The 13,752-nt window shown below is 36.2% G+C and overlaps 1 protein-coding gene across 8 annotated transcripts in view; it reads right to left on the bottom strand.

Annotated features, from left to right (window-relative positions):
* Positions 1-13,752, bottom strand: part of RAPGEF6 (Rap guanine nucleotide exchange factor 6) — a 229,205-nt gene that overhangs the window by 195,849 nt on the left and 19,604 nt on the right. For 7 of the 8 annotated variants that reach the window (XM_036846996.1, XM_036846991.1, XM_036846995.1 and 4 more), the window contains exons 2-4: positions 7,907-7,977; positions 6,898-6,954; positions 1,250-1,333 (exon numbers count right to left, since the gene is read on the bottom strand). In XM_036846996.1, the coding sequence (XP_036702891.1) occupies positions 1,250-1,333; positions 6,898-6,954; positions 7,907-7,977 (212 nt within the window). Of the gene's footprint in view, positions 1-1,249; positions 1,334-6,897; positions 6,955-7,906; positions 7,978-13,752 lie in introns of those variants that run through there. The other variant, XM_036846997.1, reaches the window with a different exon arrangement.

Consider the following 13,752-nt stretch of genomic DNA (forward strand, 5'->3'; position numbering starts at 1 on the left):
AACTCATTACAAATCACTAAAGTGACTTTCAGAAACACAGTGGAAAGGAACAATACCCAAAAGGCTTAAATAACCAAGAACTATTATGTATTTTATTTGTAAAAACAGTCAACAATATGTTTTATACTACTCATCAAGAAGTACAGATTTCATTTAACCAAAAGTTGATGATATAAAGTTCCAAGAATAAAGACATGGCTTTAAAAATGGCATCAAAACTGAGATGTCTCGTACCATCTGTCAAGTAGAATGTACGCTGACACTTAAATTTAATAGTTTTGCAACTAAATTAATTTAGCTGCAATTAGAAGTCTTACCTTAAAAGCCTAAAAATCTCTTCTCAATATTATTGGGAAAAAGTCACCAAAAAATTACATTTTTACCAAATTATAATTTGAGGCCCCAAAATCTTAAGAATTACTAACAGACCAAATTCTCTAAGAATACTATATCTGATCATCTTTCCAACCACTCTTCTTTTACCTAATAATTCTGATGGTGATAATTAACAATTACTTGTAACAGCCAGGCACTGTTCTAAGAACTCTCTCTCTCTCTGTATATATAAACTCATTTATTACTCAAAGCTGGCCTATGAAATACATCCTATTATTGTCCCTATTTTACAAATGAGGAAACCGAGGCACACGGGGATTAAGTAATTTGCCCCAGAAGTATTATATAGTAGAGCAAAGACATGAACTCAAGCAGTCTGGCTCTAGAATGTCAACTTTTACAGAGTTCCATTGAGAATTTTGAGTAGTTGCTTGCTATAACCTCATAAGGCACTTAAATAGGTTCTATTATTATCCTCTTACATACAAGAAAACTATAATTTGTCCAAAGTCATAAAACTAATAAGTGACAAAATCAGGATACTAGCCTAGTTCGCATTACTCTAAAAACCGATTTCTTAACTATAAAGATATATTGCCTCCCTATAACTAACAGCAATGAATGCAAAACCATCAGATAAATGAGATCAAATCTCACATACAACTAAAGATCAAATAGCAGTATAATATGCCATGATGTAAACTATAGATTATACCCCCAAGAAATATGAAATATCAGTTGATTCCTGCCAAGTACTTCAAATAGTACCAAAAAGCAAGGACATTTCTAAAATGTATCACTTACTAAGAGAAAATACACATCTACATAAAAATAGTTTAACATAAGAAATAAAATAACTAGTTGTAATGTAACTTTGCCTACCACATACACTAAGCAGCAAATGTAAACATACCTGCAAGGAGGCAAAACCATGGAGTCTTTCATAAGCACAGATCCAGAAAGCAGGATATACCAACATCTGGCAATAGTTTCTGAACTGTTTAAATGAACAAGTAAATAGATGAGTAAATAAATACACACATTCACATGTATATGGATTCAGTACAAAATACAAAACATGAAAAATATTCTAATAATATCATAAATCATTAAAAATTAACTCTCTTTGGAAATTTTGCCTGTTGCCTAAGGTTTCATACAGACCATGTTCATATCTTACATAATCACTAGCTTAAGATATAGACTTCAGAAATGTATGTTTATTAGCTCTATCTTATTAATTTATATCAGTAACTTCCCATTCCTCATTTTTGTGTACTGGATCACCACATTTGATGAAGATTAACTTAAATATTGTACTACATGTGCATATTAAAAAATTCTATTTCTGATAACTTTTATGTATATTACAAGTTTATTGTATATTAAAGACAATACTGTTTGGAATTCACAAGTTTATCAATGTTCCATCTTCACGTTCAACTATAATTTGGATCTACCTCTTTCTCTTAAATTTTATTCTGACAGAAATACATTAAATGCCTACCCAATCTTTCACTTTATGTGTGTTTGAGGGATAAAAGAATATCAGATGACTTAAGTCCATCATCATTTTTAGTTCAGTTAAATCTCCAATGGAAACCGAGAATCTTGTTAGATGTTACTTTATAATCTAATCTTTTTCTCTTTCTCTCAAGTATTTTTAATTTACCATACCTAAAACTTCAATTAATTCCAATATGTAGACAATTCTAATTTTATAAAACAAACATTTCCTCTGAGCTGGAGAAATGTATATCTATCTGGCTATCGACTTGACATGTTAGCTTGTATATCTAACACACAACTCAACCTCAACATGTTCAAAATCTACCTATCATTTCTTTCAAGCTTCATTTTTTTCACTCTCCATGAATAGTACCATCCTCCACTCAGAAAACTAAGCCTCCAAACCACTCTACATAGCACCCAGGGTGAGCTTTCTGGGTGAATCCTATTGCCTACCATAAGAAAAAAGTATCATCAAATTTCCAGAAGATACTTTAAAGTTCTTTATATCCATCCCTTCCATCTTCACAGAAGGAAGATACAAATGGCTGAAAATCTCCTACTTAAGGTTCTTTGTTTGGAAATTCTACTTTCTAATTTTTTTGAAACATGACTTTTGCACAAGAAGGAATAAAATCAGTAAAAGAAAATTCTGCCCAAAATCAAGACAGAAGAAAGTTATGATTGGATGCTACCATAAGCCTCTAATTTTTATCTCACTTTGCTGAAACAGTCACAAAGTTGTCAGTAAATTCTACTATAAACAGAGGAAAAATCCTGAAATTCACTCCTACCACCAAGAGAGCCATGCCAACTCACGAATCAGAAACTGTTCAAACCTTGCAGAGAATTTCACTCTCAGAGCACAGTTTGGCAATGCATCTGATGAGTAAACACAAGGAAAGTGAAAGTCTTTTAACATGTGGCCATGCTATCTCCTTCCTCTTTGCAAGCAAATGAATCTAAGAATAATCTAGCCTAGAGAAGAGTGGCATATTTAATCTTGTCAGATCTTACTCCTTTCAAAGGCTTCACACTGCTCCTAAAATAAAGAACAAAAACTATTAAGGTGGCCTCCACCTGGCTCTCCACACCCCTCTCTTCCTGTTTCTTCCTCTCTGCTCGTGGCACTGAACATAGTGGTTTATTTTCACTCTTTCTATCATGCTGCTTCCCAGTTAAGGTCAACTATACACATTCTTTTCTCTGCTTCCACTAATCTCTGAATTTAAACTCTTTACTTAATTAACTTCCACATTCATTTTTTAGAAATTCCTTTGTTTATGATTAGCCAAATATAGATTTGGGTAACTCTTTATATTAATTTTTAAACAGCTTAACTGAGGTATAATCAATATACCACAAATTCACTCATTTTAAGTGCACAATTCAATGACTTTTATGATATTGAAAAGAACTGTGCAAACATCACCACAAACAGATCTCTTATGCCTTGTTTGCAGTCAATCCCTGCCCCAGGTAACCAATAACCTGCTCTGTCTCTATAGATTTGTCTTTCCTGGACAGTTCGTATAAATGGAATCATGTAATATGTGATGTTTCTATCTTGCTTCTTCCATTAAGCATAATATGTTTGAGGTTCGTCCATGTTGTAGTGTGTAGCAGCATTTTATTCCCTTTTACTGCCAAATGGTATTCACTATATAGATGCAGAGCATTTTATCTATCCATTCACTGAACAATTTAATTATTTCGAGTTTTAGACTAGTATGAATAGTGCTACTAAGAACATCTATGTACAGTCTCTGCACGTGTTTTCATTTCTCTTGGGTAAATATATAAAAGTGGAATTACTGGGTCATATGGTAAAATTTTAAGAAACTGCCAAACCGTTTCCTAAAGTGGCTATACTTACATCTGCACCACAAATATATGACGATTCCAGGTGTCACCATATCCTCACCAACACTCGTTATGTCTAGCTTTTAGACTGCAGATACTTTTTTTAACATCTTTATTGGAGTATAATTGCTTTACAATGGTGTGTTAGTTTCCCCTTTATAACAAAGTGAATTAACATATTTCCCCATATCTCCTCCCTCTTGCATCTCTCACTCTCCCTATTCCACCACTCTAGGTGGACACAAAGCACCGAGCTGATCTCCCTGTGCTATGCGGCTGCTTCCCACTAGCTATTTATTTTACATTTGGTAGTGTATACATGTCCATGCCACTCTCTCACTTCATCCCAGCTTACCCTTCCCCCTCCCCATGTCCTCAAGTCCATTCTCTACATCTGTGTCTTTATTCCTGTCCTGCCCCTAGGTTCTTCAGGACCTTTTTTTTTTTTTTTTAGATTCCATATATATGTGTTAGCATACAGTATTTGTTTTTCTCTTTCTGACTTACTTCACTCTGTATGACAGACTCTAGGTACATCCACCTCACTACAAATAACTCAATTTCGTTTCTTTTTATGGCTGAGCAATATTCCATTGTATATATGTGCCACATCTTCTTTACCCTTGACTGCAGCTACTTTTTAAAATATATTTTTAATTGAAGTAACACTGGTTTACAACATATGTTTCATATGTACAACATTATATTTCTACTTCTGTATACCCTATAGCACGCTCACTATCAAAAATTTAGTTTCCATCCATTACCATACAAGTGATCCCCTTTACCCATTTCTCACGCCTGCAACTGTAGCTATTCTAATGGGTGTAAAGTGAATATCTCATTAATTTTTGTGTGTGGTGTAAGATAAGAATCTAAATTAAGTTTTTGCATATAAATACTCAATCAACCCAGCACCATTTGTTGAAAAAACTATGCTTTCCCAATTGAAATGCTTTAGTACCTTCATCAAAAATAAACTGTTGGGGCTTCCCTGGTGGCGCAGTGGTTGAGAATCTGCCTGCCAATGCAGGGGACACGGGTTCGAGCCCTGGTCTGGGAAGATCCCACATGCCACGGAGCAACTGGGCCCGTGAGCCACAATTACTGAGCCTGCGTGTCTGGAGCCTGTGCTCCGCAACAAGAGAGGCCGCGATGGTGAGAGGCCCGCGCACCGCGATGAAGAGTGGTCCCCACTTGCCGCAACTAGAGAAAGCCCTCGCACAGAAACGAAGACTCAACACAGTCATAAATAAATAAATGAAAGAACGTGAATTTCTAAAAAAAAATAAAAATAAAAATAAACTGTTCACTGGTGGTTCCTTTTTAATACTCAGTTGTGTTAGACCCACACTGTGTGCACATCTTAGCTACATAGCTACAAGGCCATTAAAAAACAAAAACACAGAAACTGTTTATAAATATAATGGTTTATTTCTGGGTTCTAAATTCTGTTCCACTTATCTATAAATCTATACTTTTCCTTGATAGCACTTAAATATGTGTAGCTATTTTAATTAACTTTCTCTCCCCCACTATATAATAAACTCATAAGGACAAATCCTGTGTCTTCCCACCACTCTACACCAGGCTAAGCATAATGTATAGCAGACAAACATTTAATAGTAAGTGAATGAATCAACAAATGAACAAATAAAGCTATTAAAAGCCATATGAATCCAGTAAATACTTAGAAATAATGACAAACACAGTGTGCAATGAAACACTGAACTTAATACCATTTCTCTATACTAGCTGCATATAAATAATAAAAGAGATCACTGTTGCCAAAATTTTTGGAAGAAAAACAGAGAAGAATACCTTCATAATCTTGAGGAAGGGAAAGATTTTGTTTTTTTAAACAGGACATGAGAAGCACTAATCACAAGCAGAAAAATTAAGAAAGTAAGAAATTTCTTTTCTTCAAAAGATGCCATTAATAGAGTAAAAAAAGCAAGCCACAGAGTGGGAGAAGATATTCACAACTTACGTACCCAACAAAGGACTTAGATATAGAATTCATAAAAATTTTCTACACATCAATAGAAATAAGATAGCCCAACTAAAAAATGGTCAAAAACTTGAATCAGGAGATCATAAAAGAGCTAACCAAATAGCCTATAAAAACATGAAAACCATTCATCATCATTAGTAAGCAGGAAAACAAAAAACAAAATCAAGAGATAAAATGAAATACATATTTTAGATTCTAATGTTACAATCTCCTGGGACTTCCCTAGTAGCACAGTGGTTGAAAGTCTGCCTGCCAATGAAGGCGACACGGATTCGATCCCTGGTCCAGCAAGATCCCACATGCTGCGGAGCAACTAAGCCCGTGCGCCACAGCTACTGGGCCTGCGCTCTAGAGACCATGAGCCACAACTACTGAAGCCCACGCGTCTAGAGCCCGTGCTCCGCAACAAGAGAGGCCACCACAATGAGAAGCCCACACACCCTTGCAACGAAGAGTAGCCCCTGCTTGCTGCAACTAGAGAGGACCTGCACTCAGCAACGAAGACCCAAGGCAGCCAAAACTAAATAAATAAAATAAACAAATTTATAAAAAAGAAAAGAATCTCCTAAATTTGAGCATGTGCATTTCCAATGCTTTTATTCTTAAGAATATTCCCAAGAAGAATGAGTAAATAGAGGTACAAAAATGCAGGAATAAAATATTCATAGAAACTTACTATTCATGATAGGGGAAAACTGGAAACAACTCTAATATTTATTAATAGTGGGAAGGATAAACAAATTCTGTTATTTTCACATAACTGTATACCGTAAAGAACTGAAAAAGAATGAATGCAAAAACATGGAAGAATCTCCAACATTTGTGAAGTATAAAAAGCCTGACCAAAAGATTTTTATCTATATGAAAGTCACAGAGACAAAACTAATCTAAGGTGACAGACATCAGAACTAGATTACCTTTCCAAGACAGCTGACTAGAGCCTTCTGAAGAGCTGATATGTTCTACATATTCACTGCATAGTAGTTACACAGGTGTATATATTTATTAAACTTCGTTGCACTGTACACCTTCTGTGAGCTCTATGTATATTATATTTCACAGTTTAGGAATATGTTTCAATCTCCTCTACAGAAACTGTTCCAGAATCAAATGAATTTCAATGCAAACAATCTAAATTTTAAACATTAATTTAAGCTAATTATGGAAATACTTACCAAAAAAGAACTTGATTGCCACTGTATCTCTCATAGCGTGCTCTTGCAGACATTAACCTAACATATTTTTTAAAAAGTAAAAATTTTTAAAATTATTTTATTTGAATTGTTTCAAAAATTGTTATAATTACAACAGAAAATGATCAGATCTATCACTAAATTTTTCACTAGAGTTTAAATATATGATCACACACACACATAAATCTGTTGAATAAATTTGCTTGCATTTAAAAATACTTTACTACTAATGCCCTATTTTTTTCTTTCTTCTTGATACACTTATTTGACATATACTAATATCTAAATTATGTTACACAGAAAACAGAAAATAATAAATTCCAAACAGTTATATTTAGAATCTGGTCCACAGCCAGAAACTTAAAGAATAGCCAGAAAAAGTGATGAGTAAGCTGGTCATGGAAGAAAAACACAGTTTAATTAAAATATTATGCAAAGTTATAATAGTTAGTGCTTACAGCACTCAAAAGTATTTTTACAAATATAATCACAATGATACAAGGTAGCAGGAGAGAAAACTCATTTTACAGAATAGAAAAATGAGGTTCGGAAAGTTTACGGGTACTGTCCATAGGAGCTTATGACAAATCGAGAGTCTTGCTCCTTCCACTTTAATATAACACTACATCATACCATGCCCATCTCAAGCATTTGATACAATAAATATCAATACAAACTACAAAGAGAAAGTTCTGTTTTCACTAGCTAGCACATACTGAGCACTGCACTTTGCTTTAAATATTCTCATTTAATCTTCAAAATGCTGTAACAAAGGTAATCTTTTTATCCCTATTTTATGGAAGACAAAACTGCAGCTTAGATGTTTAGACCTGCTCAAAGTCTCAGGGCTAAGGAAAACTGGAATGAGAAAGGCCAATTTCTTTGCATATCCTATAAAAAGCCCCTAAATGATTTGGTCCCTGCAACTATCTATCCAAACTCATTTGAATAACTCCTTAGCACATGCTCTTAAACACAGCATCACACTTACCTAAGCTGATGTTCCCTGAGATTTGATAATATTTCCATTCCATGAAGATAAGAATAAATAGTATTTAAGTCCTGTAGAACAGAAAAGATTTTAGATTAATTTTCAAATATACTTTTTAAAATATAATGATATCCCACAATTCTGATTTTAAGCAAACAACCATTTATGACACAACTGTTAACTACAGAAGAGTCACAAAATCTCTGAATTACAATAGATCTGAAAAGGTTTAGAAGAGTTCCCTCAACTCACACAGGAACCCCTCCTCAGTATGGCTGACAACCTCTACTCAAACAACGCAGAAATCAAAAACTCATTATTTCATATAAAAGTCTATTTCATTTCTAAACAGATGCAATCTTTCTTCTTTAGTGACCTCCAAATATTTGAAAACAGTTATCCTATCTTCTTTTAAGTCTTTTTTTTTTTTTCCTCCAGATAACAAAGTCTAAATATTTGCAGGTTCCAGACCTTTAAGCATCCTAACTGATCTCCTCTGGAGATGATTCTGTTTGTCAATATTCCTCTTAAAATATGATTTTCTAAAAAAACCCTTTTTAAACAGATTCAAGGTGGTATTAATCTACCACTAAACAAAACTGACGTCCAGTGGGACAATGCTATTGTTCACTTTCTGAAAGAACTGGGGAACATTTCTCTAGCCCTCATTCAGATAATTAGATATTAATAAACCCAAGTTAATAAAGTATAGTAGTATAGTATAACCTCAGCTAAGAGCAATGGCATAGCAAAAGGAAAATGTGGAAGCAGGGAACATTCCTGACAGAAAAGAGTATTTTACCACAGAATGTTGGTGCACAGTGATTATAAAGAAGCTTAAATTCTCTACGTAAAATTTACCTCCTTATTCTCTTACAAGGAGTAATGCCTTTATACCAGGGCACACTGCTCCCAAACACTACTCTCTTTGATATATAACTAGACAAGAGAATTATCAAATGACAGAGAGAAAAAAAGAAAAGACACATAAGACAACTTTTTTCCCCAATATGCTACTAAGACAACAAGGAAGCTCTAAGAAAAAAAGCAATAATCTCTGATTCCAAAGCTTACAACTGCCAATTAACCATGATGGATTCAATGACCACACATATCTCTGCTAAATCCTTACCAAAATAAGAGGGAAAAAGATTTTTAAGTATATATATATATAAAAAAGAGATGAATAGATTAAAAGAGGAAACCACAGCAAATGAGTCTATAGACCTAAAAAAGGTCTATAAAATTCTATAAGACAACAGATGGAGCAGTGATATGATGAACTGTACTTCCAAAGAGGGCTACAATGATATGTCTTATCCCATATGCTCTTTTGCAATGAGACCTTGTCACTCCCTCATCAAAAGTAGGAATCTAGGTGCCCTCCGCATGAATCTGGGTTGGTCCTGTGATTTGTTCTGACCCAAAGAATGTGCCAGAAGTGAGGTCGTGTAAATTCTAAGATTCAAATACCCTGAGAGCACCAATCTTGTGAGGAAGCCCAAAATAGCCTCATTGAAAGAGAAAGGCCACATGAAACAGCACCAAGGAACCGGATATGTGATTCCTTCTTAGACCAGACCAGCTACCAGCTGAATGGAACTAAGAGAATGATCCAAGTCGAGGTTCTGTGGGGCAAAAGAAACAACCTCCTAGCCAAAACTTTCTGAGCTGAGGTCAGAAACAGAGTCCTGGAAAAAGTTTGGCTCACAGTGAGCTCACTGAGCCTGCAGACCCACCTAATAGTCTTGTCTCTCCCTACTCCCCAAGTTTATAACTAGAATTTATTTATCTGGCAGTTAGAATAACTCCCACAAAGGAACCTATGTGGTAAAAGCTGTCATAGTGGAAAAAGTCAAGTGGAAACCTCTGAAACTGCCCCATTCCCCAGAACAAGATAGTAAATAAAAGACAATATTGCTTTTCCAAAGAGGCAAAGAAGCAAAGACTAGGGCCGCCAGTAAAGGCTTAAAAGTGTGCAGGGGTGACAGTCCTTCTCATGCATCATCTGCAAAAATCAGACAGATCCTAAAAAATGACTACAGACTGTCATAGACTTAACCAAATTTTAGCTCTGGGCACAGCTGCAAGTCCCAGACACAATATTGTTGAAGGAATGATTAATTAAGCTTCAGGTATTGATTTAGTGAATGTATTCTTTTCCATTCCAGTTACTGAAGTAAAAAGTACAAGAAACAGTTGGCAGTCGTGCAGGACAATATTAACTTACAGTTTTGCCTAAGGGCTATTTCAACGTTCTCAGTCTCTACCATAATATAACCTGAAGCCATCTAGACCACCTGACACATTACATATGTATTTTGCTGACTGAACAGAATGAACAAGAGAATGAGCAAGGAGTGGCTGGTACCCTGGAGTCTTGGGTAACACACTTGAACTCCTGGAAGTGAGATATTAACTCTATGAGGGCTCAAAGACCTGCCCCTTTAATGTTTTCGGGGGTACAGTGGTCAGGAGCATTACAAAACATACCTTCCAAAGTAAAAGACAAACTTTTGAGACTTCAGCTTTCATTCAAGATGGAATAAGAAGGATTGGACTTACCTTCCATCTAAAACCACTAAAAATCATAATAAATAAATGAAACAACATTTTTCAAGAGATAAGGCATTACGAAAAAAAGACAGTGACATTTGAGAGACGGGAAACGAATGAGGTGATTCATATAATTATCATAACTTACTGCCTGGTGGTATCTTGAGAAGAAGTAGCTGGCCACCTGCAGAGTAGAAGGTAGCTCAAGTTTGCAGAGCCGGACAGAGAGAGCGCATACTACACAGAAAGAATGAATGTTCTGAAGACCTACAGAGGGTCTCACTTGAGTCTAGGTTGAGTACTGATCTTTCCATGTACATGAAGAAATACCTGAACTCAGGAAAAGAACCATCTGAAAGGATTAGAGTAGTGGTCCTCAATCAAGACTGATTTTGCCCCCTGGGTGACATAGTGATATCTGGAGACATTTGGGGCTGTCATAATTTTCAGAGGGGAAGGCGGAGCACTACTAGCTAGCATCACATGACTATAAGCCAGAGATGCTGTTAAATATCCTATGATGCCCAAGACAAGGCCCCAGAATAAAGCATTCTCTGGGACAAAACATCAACAGTTCTGAGGTTTAAACTTCTTGGATTAAACGGAACAACACCCAAAACTCACACAGGGACCAGAAGAGTTACTATTCCCACCAGGGAGAGTGGAAAAAAATCTCATAATTCAGAACGCATTTAGTAGAGTACTCAAAAGCCTTTGGATTCAGTACTGGGCAAAATTAACACTGCACTAAATGCTACTCTGGTGCTACGTAGCATAGCTCAAAAAAGAGCCCCAAAGGGTCATATGATTTCCAAATTACCTGTGTCCCAGAAGAATATTTACAGGAAATAAAATATACTCAGCACATAAAAAAGTAAAATTCACCATCTCTGGTACTCCATTAAAAATCACCAGGCATGAAAAGAAACAGGAAAAATGACCCATAAGGAAGAGAGAAAAAATCAAAACCAACTCAGTAATTACCAGATAACACAATTAGTACAAAAAGACATTTAAAAACTTACTAAAGCTATATTCCATATGTTCAAGAAAATATAGAAAAGATTAACTACATTAGAAAGGGCACTAAAAAAAAATTCCAGAGATGAAAACAACACTGAGATGTAAAATACACTGGATGGGATAAGTGGCACATTAAGACATTGTAGAAGAAAAGATTTAAAAACTTAAAGACACAAAAATAGAAATAAAAAATAAAATACATGGGGGAAGGAGATCAAGATGGTGGAGTAGGAGGATTCAGAGCTCACTTCCCCCAATGAACACATCAAAAATACATCTATTGTACATGTGGAGCAACTCTCACTGAAAACAAACTGGAGACTGGCAGAAAGGCTCTTATACAACCAAGGCTGTAATGAAAGATCCACATGAAATCAGGTAAGAAAAGAGGAGAAGCAATCAGGTGAGGACCTGTGCCCCTAGGAGGGGACACAGCAAAGGAGGGGGACTGCATGGGCTCAGGGACCCTCCCCAAACAGTGAGGGGTGTGAACCACATATTAGGAAACTCAGCCCTGGGGTCCAACACCAGAAAGATAAGTCCTCTTGGCTGACTTGAAGACCAGTGGGACTAGCAGGGCGGCTGTGAGAAATCTAGATGTTGCTAGTGAAGAGCACCCACGTGCTTGGTTTCTCTCAAAACAGGGTGGAGAAAGCAACTGAAAATGCCAGGTACTCTAGCTGGCTTCCTGCATCTGCCCAAACGTGCACCCTGGCTCATGCTGAGGGCCGCTTCAGCCCCTCTTGTTCCATGGCACAGCTCCCCACTAGGGTGAAGGCTGCCATAGCCAAGTAGAGTAGACAGCTGTGGCAGACAGAGCCAGCTCAGACCCAGCACTGCATCTGAATGGGGTGAGGGCAACCATTACTGGCATTCGTGGGGACAGCAGATCAGAAGCAGTCTGCAACTCCAGTGTGCTGGGACTGCCCCAGTGTGCACCTTGACCCACATCGACTGCCCACTCTAGCCTCTCATGGTCCAGTACTGCTACCCTCTGGGGCAAAAATGCCGAGGTTGCTGGCGGGGAGCACACACTTAGAGAAAATGGAACCAGCTCAGACCTAACCTTCAGGACTTCTGCTCTCGAACCTTGGAAACTTGGGACAAGGATGCCGATTCCTGCCACTTGTATTTAACATAGTATTGGAAGTCCTAGTCACAGCAATCAGACAAGAAAAAAAGACATAAAAGGCATCTAAATTGGAAGAGAAGAAAAACTGTCACTATCTGCAGATGATGTCATATTTTATATAGAAAACTCTATAAAATTTCCACCAAAAAAACTATTAGAATAAATGAATTCAATAAAGTTGCAGAATATAAGATTAATATACAGAAATCTGTGGCTTTTCTATACACTAATAATAATGAACTATCAGAAAGAGAAAGCAAGAAAACAACTGCATTTGAAACTGCATGAAAAGAATAAAATCTAGGAATAAACTTCACCAAGGAGGTGAAAGACCCATATGCTGAAAACTATAAAACACTGATAAAGGAAACTGAAGATGATACAAAGAAATGGAAAGATATCCTGTGCTCATGGACTGGAAGAATTAATATTGTTAAAATGTCCATACTGCTCAAAGCAATCTACAGATTTAATACAATCCCTATCAAAATACCCATGACATTTTTCACAGAACTAGAACAAATAATCCTAAAACTTATATGGAACCACAAAAGAACCTGAATAGCCAAAGCAACCTTGAGAAAAAAGAACAAAGCTTGAGGTATCATGCTCCCTCACTTCAGACTATACTACAAAGTAACAGTAATCAAAACAGGATGATACTGGCTCAAAAAAAGGACACATAGATCAATGAAATGGAATAGAGAGCCCAAAAATAAACCCACATACCTATGGCCAATTAATCTAAGTCAAAGGGGGCAAGAATATTCAATGGGGAAAAGACAATCTCTTCAGTAAGCCATGCTGGGAAAACTGGACAGCTACATGTAAAAGAATGAGATTAGGACATCTCCTCACACCATATACAAAAATAAACTCAAAATGGATTAAAGACCTAACTGTAAGACCTGAAACCATAAACTCCTAGAAGAGAACATAGGCAGAACACTCTGACATAAATCACAGCAATATTTTTTTTTGTATCCTAAGGCAACAGAAACAAAAGCAAAAATAAACAAATTGGACCTAATTAGACATAAGAGCTTTTGCACAGCAAAGGAAACCATCGACAAAACAAAAAGACAATTGACTGCTGAATGAGAGAAAATATCTACAAATGATATGACCAACAAGG

This window comes from Balaenoptera musculus, chromosome 3 (assembly GCF_009873245.2).
Source record: "Balaenoptera musculus isolate JJ_BM4_2016_0621 chromosome 3, mBalMus1.pri.v3, whole genome shotgun sequence".
Lineage (NCBI taxonomy): Eukaryota > Metazoa > Chordata > Mammalia > Artiodactyla > Balaenopteridae > Balaenoptera > Balaenoptera musculus.